The sequence below is a fragment of the Bombus fervidus genome, chromosome 2 (genome assembly GCF_041682495.2).
Source record: "Bombus fervidus isolate BK054 chromosome 2, iyBomFerv1, whole genome shotgun sequence".
Classification (NCBI taxonomy): domain Eukaryota; kingdom Metazoa; phylum Arthropoda; class Insecta; order Hymenoptera; family Apidae; genus Bombus; species Bombus fervidus.
In genome coordinates, this window is record NC_091518.1 from 6,919,494 (window position 1) to 6,931,866 (window position 12,373).

Sequence of the window (12,373 nt, forward strand, 5' to 3'; positions counted from 1 at the left end):
TCGTTCAAAAGTATACAAACTTTGAAATATCTTTTCCGTATATTCATTCCACATAATTAAAAACACACATTACCGACGTGTCTGCCAGCAACACCACCACGGTTTTGTATTTCAATAAGTCTATCGATTATCGAAACCATTGGCATACTAGCCCGTATGAAACCAGTCGGAGTTCTCTCTGAAACCCGCGAACGCCAGGACAGTATTATCAGCGTAGCCGGTGCGGTATCGTTTTCGTATCAGAGTTCAAACACGAAATTGTTGATAAGAAAAATGTTATTCGCCGTCCCTGTCAGTGAACGTGCAAAAAATACGTAACAATATAAACACGCGATCTGAAATAACAGATACTCACTCGAAACGACCACTTATTAAATTTCCGAGCGAGCAATAGAATCTTTCGATGTTAAATTGAAATTTATTTAATTGAGTTGCAGAAACAAAACAATATCGTCTATTTTAATAAAATATGATTTTTGAAATTAAAATTGCCTGAAACGAAATACATGAGATATTTGAAAATTTGAGGTTTAATTGTTCGATGGATGAAATAAAATTATATTAAATATGTTTAATTCTTTTTTTTTTTTAATAGAATTGTTATATCTGTACGAGAGTTTGAAATAACAAACGCGCACGCTGAAAAGACATAGAAACATTTTTAAGTTTAACTGTTAATTACAATTTTCGATCGATAATGGAGAAAAATTCAACGTACTCGAAACAAAATCCACGTCCCGTTGTTCCTACGCTTTTCGTCCCCGAGTTCGCATGATATAAGCACGAACAAACGGCCGAGTTGAATGCAAATCACGCGTTTCACGGTGTGAGATATCCATCCTATCTGGAGGGACGAACATCCTGCAAACATGGATGTGAGAAGAATATGCCAACTATTAATCACGGTCTTCGTGTCCATGTATTTCTTGCTCTTTTACGCCGGGATCGTTGTTTTTCTCTATTTTCTGTGGATAGACTAGCCTAGCTACGAAGGTAGTCGCATGTTCGATGTACAGAATTTCTTGAAAATCGCGTAGAGGAATCTTCTTTTCGATTTAAATAGATGGTCTTTGAAACGAAAAAAGGAAAAGAAACTAAATAGAAACGAATCTGGGACTGTAGGATTTTATGCAGTTTCATTGGGAAAAAGTAGATCAACGATTATATCACGAGTTAAAGTGTCATTGCGTCTCTCGTTTCTTTCTTCGCCTCATTTTAATTTATTCCAAGTCATTGGCTGTGATTTCTTCAATTTCTTTCTTTCAATTGGCTCTGTAGGAAATTTCATGTGAAAATAAGAAACAGTGTCTTTAGTTGTAGAATCGCATTATTGTGTCTATTTGCATTGTAACAACTAGATATATTTTGAGACGTACGTTGCGACTCTTTCTACCTCTTTGTTACGGAATTTTTATGAGAAAATGACAAAGCGATATCACACAAAAAATAATGTCATTAAATGTAAGTTCATTTATTTGATTCGTATGAGCTTATTGTATCGTATCATTTCATCGCAAATTTCTCCCATATTTTTTCTTCTCTCATTTCTTTGCAATATATTATAATATTATTATATGCAATAATATGAGATATAATCCACATCATAGGATGGTTTATTGTGCATATTGCATCTAATATATTTCAAGGCATTCATTATGATTTTCTATATTTTGTTGTTACAATAGCTTCTCTAAATTAGTACCAAAACACAAGGCTAACTTTATTAACCATAGAATGTTTGTATGGTTAATATCATTTCTTAATCATTTCTTCTATATTCATATCTGACTGTTTCTCTGAAATATCTTACGTAAGAATACAAGATACGTATTATCCGATTATCTAAAATACGTAATACTACTATCATTCTATGCTTGCATTATCTATTCGACATCAAGAAAGCTGTAGTTGTACTTTTCCCATAAAAGAATAAGATTTGCTAAATCAGGCAATATTAACATATACATATAATAATACGTTATATTATATCAAAAAGTTCGCTATAATTTCTTTTTCTGTGTTTCAATGAAATCCTGAGTAGTACGTAAGATTTATTTATAACATATAGCAATAAATAATGTATATATCGATTATAAAATGATTTATTATGCTCGCATTTTAATATATTCTAATAAATTTTCGTATTTCAATAGTTTTTCTTGAACCGCACCAAAATGGCATTGCACGAAACACTAACATTACACACAAGACCATAAAATTAGTTTATTATCCATTACTTTATTATCCTATGTATATTACCCTTACTTATTCGTCATATAAATATAACTATTATTTTAATATTATATATCATTATTATGTTTAATTATTTTATATAATTATATATATATATATAATTATGTATAATTGTATGTACAGTTATTGTATCTATAATTCCTTGCATTTCTTTCTCATCATTCTCCGGAAAATCACAACAGCGTCTCATCAGGGTTCAGACGACGGCATTCACTAGAAAACGATTTACCACGATTTCATCGATGGAAACTCATATAATTAGGAAAATTCTAATAATATAATATTACCATAGAACACGTTCGTCTGAAAACAGACTTTGCCTGAAAACGTGAGAACGATACGCCCACTTATAATCCGCTTTTAATTAATTAACAGCACCATCGGATAATGCTTCTGTCGGTTACAAGGAATAGGAGGAAACTCGGTGTCTCGATTGTTTCCTTTCGTGCGGCAGGCGCAAATTTTTGTTTTGTAATATATATATATATACATGTGTGCGTGTGTGTGTATGTATGTATGTACCTACACGAAGAAACGTGGTGAGCTGGCTTTTGAGCGCGGGAGAAGCAAGCGAGCGAGCAGGTGAGACGAAGCGAAGCGGGGCTGAGGGAAACAGCATAGAAATAATAGTATAACAACGTTCTCTGTATCGCACTATAGTCCGCTCACCTGCGACGCTTATACAAGGTGTCACGAACTCATCGTAGAGTCGCCGTCGTTTCTAACATTTTTATTTGCTTTCTGCGTACTTCATAAATTCTCACATTTTTTCTCTTTATTTTCTATGTGTTATAATTATGTGTTATACATTCTTATTTTCTGCTTAAATTTTAATTTCTAGAGATTTTCTTTGCGTAGACAAAAGATCTGAGAAACTGTCCTTTGTAGAATTTTTGTCTCCTACGTTCCTGGTAAATTTTTACGTCTCTTTTTTAATTTTTTATTTTTTTTTGGTTTCGTAACTTTTGTAATTATATTTTACATACTCTTATTTTGTGTTTAATTTATTATTTCAAGGAATTTGATCTTCTTTCGAGATTTTCTTTGCAGAGATGTAAGATTAAAGGAATTCGTGAACTTCTACCTTTTTCTTTTTATTTCATATGCATTGTAATTGCATGTTGCATATTTTTATTCTGTGGAAGTATATTTAAATCAAAATTTCAAGGATTCTACTTGCTTTTGAATGTTACATTGGGAAGATTTTTATTGCGTTTATTTGTATGGTAAAGAACAAGATAACAAGTGAAACTAAAATTTTTGTACCGTGTTTTAAACATTCTCGAATTGTTACACGCGCATTTGTGTACTTCTTTATCTAATCGTGCTATAATATAAACTGTAATATATATATACCGTTCCGTATGATAAAAATAAGAATTTAAATATATTGCAAAGGCAAATAATAACGTGTTAAATATCTGTTATATCAAAAATTTATTATATATTTATTTATTATATCAAAATTATTTGTTATTGTTTAAGTAGTCTATAATAAATATGGTGTTTTATTTTGTTTTCTATATAACGCCAAGATTATTTTCATTATTGTTTCGATATAATTAATATCGAGCCGAAAATTAAAATGCGACGTGTAATATTTAAACTGTCTTTCTATTAAATTAAATATAATGTCGCTGTATTAATTTACATTTTAAATATTGTACAGGATATCAAAGTTAGAGATATTGCAAGCGGACTCGTTATTGCGAAATATGGTTGTGTTATTTCATCTTTTATCCAAAATTGGAGAACACTTAATTAAATATACATATTTACACCTGAAACAAATATTACATAAAAATTTGGAATTGAAATTACTGCCAAAACTTTTTTACCTTTTAAACAAGATTAATAATTTATAATCTTGATTTCAATTAAATGAACGACGCGATATAATTAACCTTCTATGACGCTGCATAACTTAAAAATACATCTGTATACCTATATTTAAATATATCTATATATTCTATATATTTTAGTGCTATATCATTACGCCAATGCAATACTAATGCAATACTAAGCAATCTAATCAGAACAATTATTGATTTCTATTTTTCCAACAAAAGTAAAAACATAAAATATTACTGGACTGCAGATATTTATACAATTTCATATTTTTGCGAACATAATTAAAGAAATGAAAGGTAAATGTTACTAAATATTATAACAAGTACTTTACTTTCGACGTTTCATATATTTCTACTATTATATGTATTGTGTGCATTTTTGAGTAGTAAAATCTTTTTTTTTTTTAACTTTTAAATTACATTTCACCATAAATGTATATATAAATATTCGCAGACTGAGTACTAAATTACTTATTACATAAGAAATCAAAGTTAAGAAGACGCAATTGAATTCATTATCCCCTAATCATCGTGCAACGTAATTTTCTTCCTTCTCGTACATTTTTACAAGCTCTTGCAATGAGACGATCAAAAATACTAGTCAATCATATACCATCGATATCAATCGCGATTTCTCAAACTAAACTCCAACTCTAAAGCTACTTTTGTTTCTTTTCCTCGGTTTAGTTAGTTATTCGGTGTTGGTCAAGGTAAATGAGATAAAAGCAGCGCGTATTAATCGCGGCTGTCAACTGTGGGGCATTATTATCGTCGCTCTTCACGGACGCGGATGCCACGGTCGAGCGAATGTTGTTCGAGCTACATTCGCTACGCACCACCCGGTGTACATATAATATACGCTATAACGACGCCACTATAGAGATTGTTCGGTGCCGTAGTAAGGTAGTGACCGATGCTGTGGGATTCAGGTGTGCCTCACGGCTCACGGTACAAACGCTCTCAGTTTAGCGGCGGTAGCCCACGCGAATCGCCAGTGCTTTCTTTGACAGTGTGTCGTTTGCCTCGAAACGATGACGAAAACTCGAGAGTCCGCAACGGTTTCCGTCGTGGTACGTTGCCATCGGTCCCCGCGAACTTTCCAAACAGTTCTGTGACAAAAGTTTGTGAACTTGATTAGTGTGTGCCACAGGCGCGCAACGCCGGATCACCACCGATCGTTGCAAGGGGAACCAACGACCGAAGAAGCCCCTGACAACGAGAATTAACGTCCAGGGAATTGTAAACAGAGTGATACTCGTGCTTCCACACGATTTTGTCTGGTACGACCAGCATCGGTACTTACATGTAATACGTGATTAATATTTACTGTTAGTTTGGCGACTCTTGAAGATTTTTAGTAATTTTTGGACACCGTGTATAGATTGGATTTACGCGGAGTTAAATTTGATAGCCTCGAACGAAAGGATTTTTATAGCGTCGCGTTTCTTTAAAACTTCTTTTGTTCAGGACTACTTACTTTCCGTTTTCGATGCGTCAAATTAAAAGTTGCGAGTCCTTGAATGTTCTTAATTGTTAACTGATATTATCGCGCCCTTGATAATCTTGATAGCTCGGGTTACATTTAAGTTTGGGTTAGGAAATTTTGAAATATTTTTCATTTCAATTTCAAATAGGATAATATATTGGGCTAGTGTAATATTTAATTTTTATAACTTAATCCTATTACGTTGTTTGGATCATTTTTGATCCAGTGTTGTTTCTCTATTCTTAATAAATTACTTTGGTTTACGGAAACTATAAAAAAATTAAAACTGATGTGATTTCTCTTTTCAATTTTAAGCATAAAAATTGCCTTTAAAAGTCTTTCTATATATTCAGATGAGAGCAGTACAAAGACGATAATTCAAAGATCGTAGTAAGGTTAATACTAATAATAATGATGTAATTAGGTATATCATTATATATCTTATAGAGTAATTCTAATTCGTATTTTATACTCTGCGCAATAAATTTCATTTACATAATTTTCGTCGCGTAAAACACAGAATATAAAACTCGCATTAAAATTAAGTATAGTGGGATCCTCTGTAATCTGTGAAGTCAAAGATGATTATATCCCGCGTTATACGAATCCGTTCATATTTCCGTGTTCAAATATTTCTTTCGCTTTATTTCCTTAACCATTTCACTCTCATTGTTATTTTCCAAATCGCGTTACGCGGAGCAGTAGGTGTTTCCTACATTTTGTTTTACTGCAATTAAACTCTTGTGGTTTACCTATTATGCAGCAATATATCATTGAGGATTAAGGTAATGTTCTCAGTGGTAGGATAACATTCACCGAGTTAAAGGAGTAAAAAAGACTCAATTAGTATACATGTAATCTTATGCGATACTATTTAGAATTCGTATGATCACAGTGCATGAGATTAAGCAAATAACGAATACAACGGAGAATTGTCGACAATTTTAGTGCAACGCGTTCTATCTTGGAAGATTTTTAACGACCTAGCAAAATTCGGAGCGGAAAAAGATGGAATGCGGAGATAGAGGGAATTAATTGTAACATATAAACGCACGTGTGGAGAGGTAACATAGCAGGTTATTCTTTATTCCACAAAAGTAGGCTATTTTCAGTGTATTATTGCTACCGATGAGAAAAAATATCAGTCTTACCGCGCGCCTTCTAATTGCATTTTGCTTACATTTTTCTATTAATTCGTCCATCACTCCGAAATTCAAAATAATAAATCTTCGTTCAAATCATATAAAGATTCATTCCAAGATATCTTTTACTTCGCCTATTATTAGAACAACTAAAATGACATATTTTCGATCATTCATAAATTGCCAACGATATAGCAACAAGATGTAGCGCTAAATTTAGCACGCGATTCGCAGGAATACCTTAGACGGTCATTTACATTTCCACCAATGAGAAATGTCGTACTCGCGAGTTTCTCAACCAGTGTCAGCAAGTCCAGTGCGTTTTCCTTCGTTGTTAACTTCCATTAGAGGTTCAAATGATCTGCTTTTCATTCTCACATCCATATCCATTCATAATTCATTTACGACGCTTGCCCCTTCCTTTCTTCTCTGCTCCTTATTGTTCCTTTATTTCCTCATAATTGTTTCCATGTTCTGGTACGCGTTTCGTGTCTCATGTACGCGGATCTGAACGCAACCATTCATGTTGGAATCTGAACATGATCGCAGGACGTGGAGAATCATATGCACGTGGACAAATATTAATTCGTGTCATTGACCAGGTAATTCATCAGTGCGTAAAAAGCGGACACTGAATGTGTCAGCTACAACAATGTTCAGGTCTTCTTGTTAGTTCGCGTAGCGTCAATCACCACCTTCACAGTATCGTCTTTATCTATTGTGAGAAATCAAGAAGTAAAATAAAAATACATATATGCACCGGTTATGTCTATCCTAGCGTTACGTGGATTATGCGAAGTTGCAATCGCGACGGTCGATGTAGAGGATCGTGGTCTAAGAAATTTAAACAAATATGGATTTACCGAGTTTCTGGAAAATTACGAGATTTTATTCTCTGAGATGTTAGAACAATGTTAAAAACTGAAAAATTTGGTTATCTTGATGTGAGTGCAACTAGTTTTTAGTTATTGTTATTTTTTATTAAAAGGAAATTTATCTTTTTGTTAAAACTCGGAGAAAAAGATTAGTTTCTAAAATTTTTTTAAATTAGGTAACTGCTTATAATTGCATCAGTCACTATAATGGGTTATTACCAATTTAGATAGAATTATAGGTTGAGTTTTATCGCTTTTAGAACAGATCGATTTGTTTGAAAAAAATTTGCAATTATAACGTTTGATTTAAATTTTTGGACGTGAAGTGAATCTATTTGAAAATTCAAGAAAGCAGATCCTATATTTTATGGAACAAAATTGTATGGAACAAAATAATTATCTGAATGAAAATAACTTTTACAATCAGACAGACGTAGATCTTTAATTAGCATTGTAATTTTTATAAACATTATTCTATGAGCATAAACGACAGAATCGAGAAGAAGCTATCTTCAGTAAAAGGGAATAACGGAACATATTCGGTTAAATTAATTTATTTTATTCAGTCTCCTATCATGTTTTAGTATTTTTACAATCCACTATATTAAGTGACACCTAATAAACGCGATATGTAGTTGGAATAATTGTGTATCAAACATGTTATATTTATTATTGTTCCATTCGGAACATACAAAAAAATATGAGGTTTTCGTCGGTAAACTTGTAGCACAATCGTGAAGAAAGAATATTTTTGACTGGGAATTTTAAAATATTAGCAGAGTAATAAACAGCGTGCCCTCTAGAATTTACACAAACTTAATATATCCAAACAGCAATTTAGAAATATGTAACAATACGAGTTGTCCAACTTCTCGATCTGGAGGAATACCGGAACTTTATCGAAAAGCCGATCATTTCTTGTTTGTTCAGGTATCGTCTTATCCTCGTTAGAAAAAGGCGCGTCAAAGGTGCAGGGGAGGTTGCTCGTTACGCTTAGGATACTATTGATTGGAAAGTGAAGCTTTTGACAACAAACGATCAACGATCATGTTACACTTTACTATGTATTAGCTAAATATCAACAAACTGAAATTATAAGGGAACATTGAGAGCAAAAATTAAGATTATACTGTAAAATATTTGGTCTGTTTTGTTAAAAGAAACATTTATCGCAAAAAATACAATACGTTTATAATAATCAAAATAATTTTTAAAAACAGCAAATAACTATATTTCTAGTATAATTAAAGGTAGAATATATACAAAGTTTCTTATCTCAGAGTATCTGTTACGAAGTTATATCTCGATAATGATTAATAATGTGAAAAAACGGTGCAGGGATAAATTGTTTGATTCTGTGGGGCGCGTATTATAGGCTAATTCGTTTTATCAACGTTGTTATACTTTTCAAGATTTTATTTTTTTTTTTTACGGAACCTTATATTTTTTGTTTGATATCCTCTCGGAGCATGAAGGAACAAATTCATCAATCTCATAAACCATATTTCAATTCACATATTTTGAACGTACCAGAATTATTTTCGTACAATTCGTTTGTTATGGAAAAATAATGCGTCAAGTAAAAAATAAATACTAGTCAACGTCCGTATTGTAAACGTGATTCAGAAGTTATGCTATGGACTATTACACATGTGATGAAACGGATAGAGATTAAAAAGAAGGTTCGCCCATCTACTCGAAATCATTTTACCTTTCCTTCATTAAAAACTTGCGTTATACTATATACTGTTATGCTATAAACAATATAGTAATGAGGGAAAAGTAAAATGATTTCCAATAAATGGCTGAACCTTTCGTTTTAATTATTGTTTATTTCGCCACATATATAATAGCCAATAGCACAACCTCTGAGTCATGCTACCATACCGCCTGCGGCTCATTAGCGGCTAAGAGTAATTCGTTCATTACCTTCGTGAAATATCTATTTAGGGCTCTTATTTGTCGATACACCTTGTGGTAAAACAATTAAATGGACTAACTCGATTTTAATGAATTAATTGTTTCCACTAAACGATCGATGTCCTAGTCACAAATAGATTACAAATAAGTCTTTTACAAAGATGTCTTTTGCCATATTAATTCAATTTATTAAATAGGATATAAATTTTTTTTGGAAGTATAGAAGTATTTTTCAATCGTAACATTATCCCATAATAAAATTTGTAAAAAAGTATTCAAAGTTTAATCAACATAATATAATTATATTTACAAGTGTACACAATTTTTGCAATGTTTTAAATAAACTTATGTGTTAACGTATGACAAAAATGAGAAAAGCTTACTTTTAGTTTAGTTTATTAAGAACGTTAATGGATAATCTGAAAGAAGATTCGTGATGAATCACAATATGCGAATTCAAACTGCACAAAATGTTAAATCAAATTTTTATTTAAAAGAAAGTAAAAGCAAAAATTTAATTCAAACTAAAAGAAAAAGAAACTGCTTGCTGAATAATTAAAAATACTTTGAATCGAATATTATATATTTTCAAAGACATTACATATTTCTCCTATGAATCTTTATTTCCACTTATCTATGAAATAATCATACACATGTAAATACTTGTATCCGTCATTTACAAAAAATGCTCGTTTACTTTCTTCCTATCGAAAGGATGGCGATATTCTGCTTAAAGATCCCAGTTAAAAAGACAAATTTTCATAGATTTCTATTCGGGGTATTCACTAGCTCTAATCTTTGAAACCGGTTGATCTATAACGGTGTGCACTACCCGATAACATTTCAATCAATAGCGATAATTATTGCTAATACCAGTGATAAGTCAAGATAGCGGAGCATTTTTTTCTTTGATCTAGAACGTATCGAACAACGAGTAAACTAATGATACGCAAACCATTGTATATTTTCAAAAGGTTCTCGACGAAGGGGAAGATCGCACGCGAGGACCTGCTGCGCGGAGGAACTTCAGAGCTTCCAAACATTACACGTGATCGGGCGTGACGGAAGACAGCACAGTCCAACCGGAAGTCAGCCACAGGATCAGCCATTGGTCGACTACAGACGATTGGTATTTATCAGTTCGGATTCGTCTTCTGGTCGTGAAGAGGACGACGCTGACAGCAGTTGCTCGAGTTCCTCGTTTTTAAACGGGCTGCCACGTGCTGGCAGCCATACGCAATCTTTGGAGGACTGCGATTGGGATTACTTTGAGAGCGGATCCTTGCCTCTGCCCGCCGGTGTACCTGTCACTATCAGCACGAGCAACGTGGGCACAGAAACTAGCACCAGCCAGGATTGGAGCTGTTGTCCTGGACGTGGTTCCACCGCTTGTCAGGTAGGTTGTTTTATAAGAGTCGAATTCAGGTGGAGAGATAAGAGTTTTTTCATTACACGTGAGATTTTTATCGAAGCTTGAGTCAGAGAGGGATAAAGTATAAGTCAGGAAAATATCGTGAGATGTATAGGAGGAGTGTATATATAGATATACTGGTGGTCACCTGCTCGTTATTTTTATCGGAAGACTCTAATTTTACTTTATTTCATGTTTCACGGAACAAGTTTCGCTAATCTTGTTTTCTAATTATCTTATTATAAATGTTATATCACTCATCTCACGTATTCCTTATAAACAGGCTGCAGATGTTTATAGATTTATGAAGAACGTAAAAATACAAAAATGCATATAAATAATAAATATAAAATATACCAAAAATATAGTACTCGTTATAATATCTGACGGAAGAAATAAATCCTTGTTTAGGTTGCATTTTGCTTAGCTTTCCTTAGTTATGTTCATGAAAGCATCAATTTGCATAAACATCCATAGCTTGGTTACAAGATATACATATACAACGTGAATGATGTGAGAAATTTATAATAAAATAGAAACCAAAAATATATACATGACGAGTCAATAAAAGTTACCACTTGAAATGACTCGTTATCTGTGGACTTTATAAAGAAATGTTTCAAATGAAATTTGTTGTATTCGAGAAGACTGATGAGAAGAATATATTTTAACTTTTTTTATATATTACATTTTCTCAATTATTAATGCGATCTCGAATTTTTTAAGTAATATTTCATGTTTTTTGCTATTATGTTGTAGTCACTAGAAAGATGAATTCGATCCATAATAAGGTAACCTTCAGTTAACCTTGAATTTCACAACGAAACGAAGATTTGTGAAGATTTAACTACTTCTGTATCGGCCTTTTCTTTTTTCCTTTTTTTTTTTTTCTCGTGGAGGAAACCTTCACGAGCCCCCTCCGCGCCGAGTTCACCTCGAGTTATGCGAATCTTTCCAATAATAATTTTGTTTATCACATGAAGCAGAATATGTGATTACAAATTATGCTATATATTATAAAAAATTTGATTGCGTAACTTTCACTCCGTGTTTGTATTTTAAAATGAAGATAAATTTAAGTAGCTCGATATCATTTCATGTAATTCCCTTGCACTTTCTTGTCTATTGTTATCTCTTATCGACATCTGACAATAATCTGTAAAAGCAACCAGTGTCTATTTAAACGAAATTTTATGACTACCAGTGCTCTTCCAATTCGCAGTTTCATGATAGACGTGATATACGAACTCGCTATCGGATGGAGAATATAGATTAAATATTCGGAAATTTTGCCAAAAGATTGCCATAATGAGTTATAAAAAATGTGAAAAATTTTGCAATTTCAAAAATATTTTTGATATATATTATCCCTTAATTATTCGAACGTCTCTAATAGATAATGCATATTTCTTCTCTAATAATTTCAATTTAAGATA

At 32.5% G+C, this 12,373-nt stretch overlaps 1 protein-coding gene and 1 long non-coding RNA gene across 4 annotated transcripts in view; both read left to right on the plus strand.

The window, feature by feature from the left end:
- LOC139993048 (uncharacterized) overlaps positions 1 to 12,373 on the plus strand; it is a 91,092-nt gene that overhangs the window by 32,409 nt on the left and 46,310 nt on the right. For all 3 annotated transcript variants that reach the window (XM_072014456.1, XM_072014442.1, XM_072014446.1), the window contains exon 9: positions 10,501 to 10,922. In XM_072014456.1, the coding sequence (XP_071870557.1) occupies positions 10,501 to 10,922 (422 nt within the window). The remainder of the gene's footprint in view (positions 1 to 10,500; positions 10,923 to 12,373) is intronic.
- LOC139993330 (uncharacterized) lies at positions 2,761 to 4,909 on the plus strand. The gene is made up of 3 exons (XR_011801361.1): positions 2,761 to 2,835; positions 4,236 to 4,400; positions 4,791 to 4,909. It is a non-coding gene; the product is annotated as an uncharacterized lncRNA (long non-coding RNA).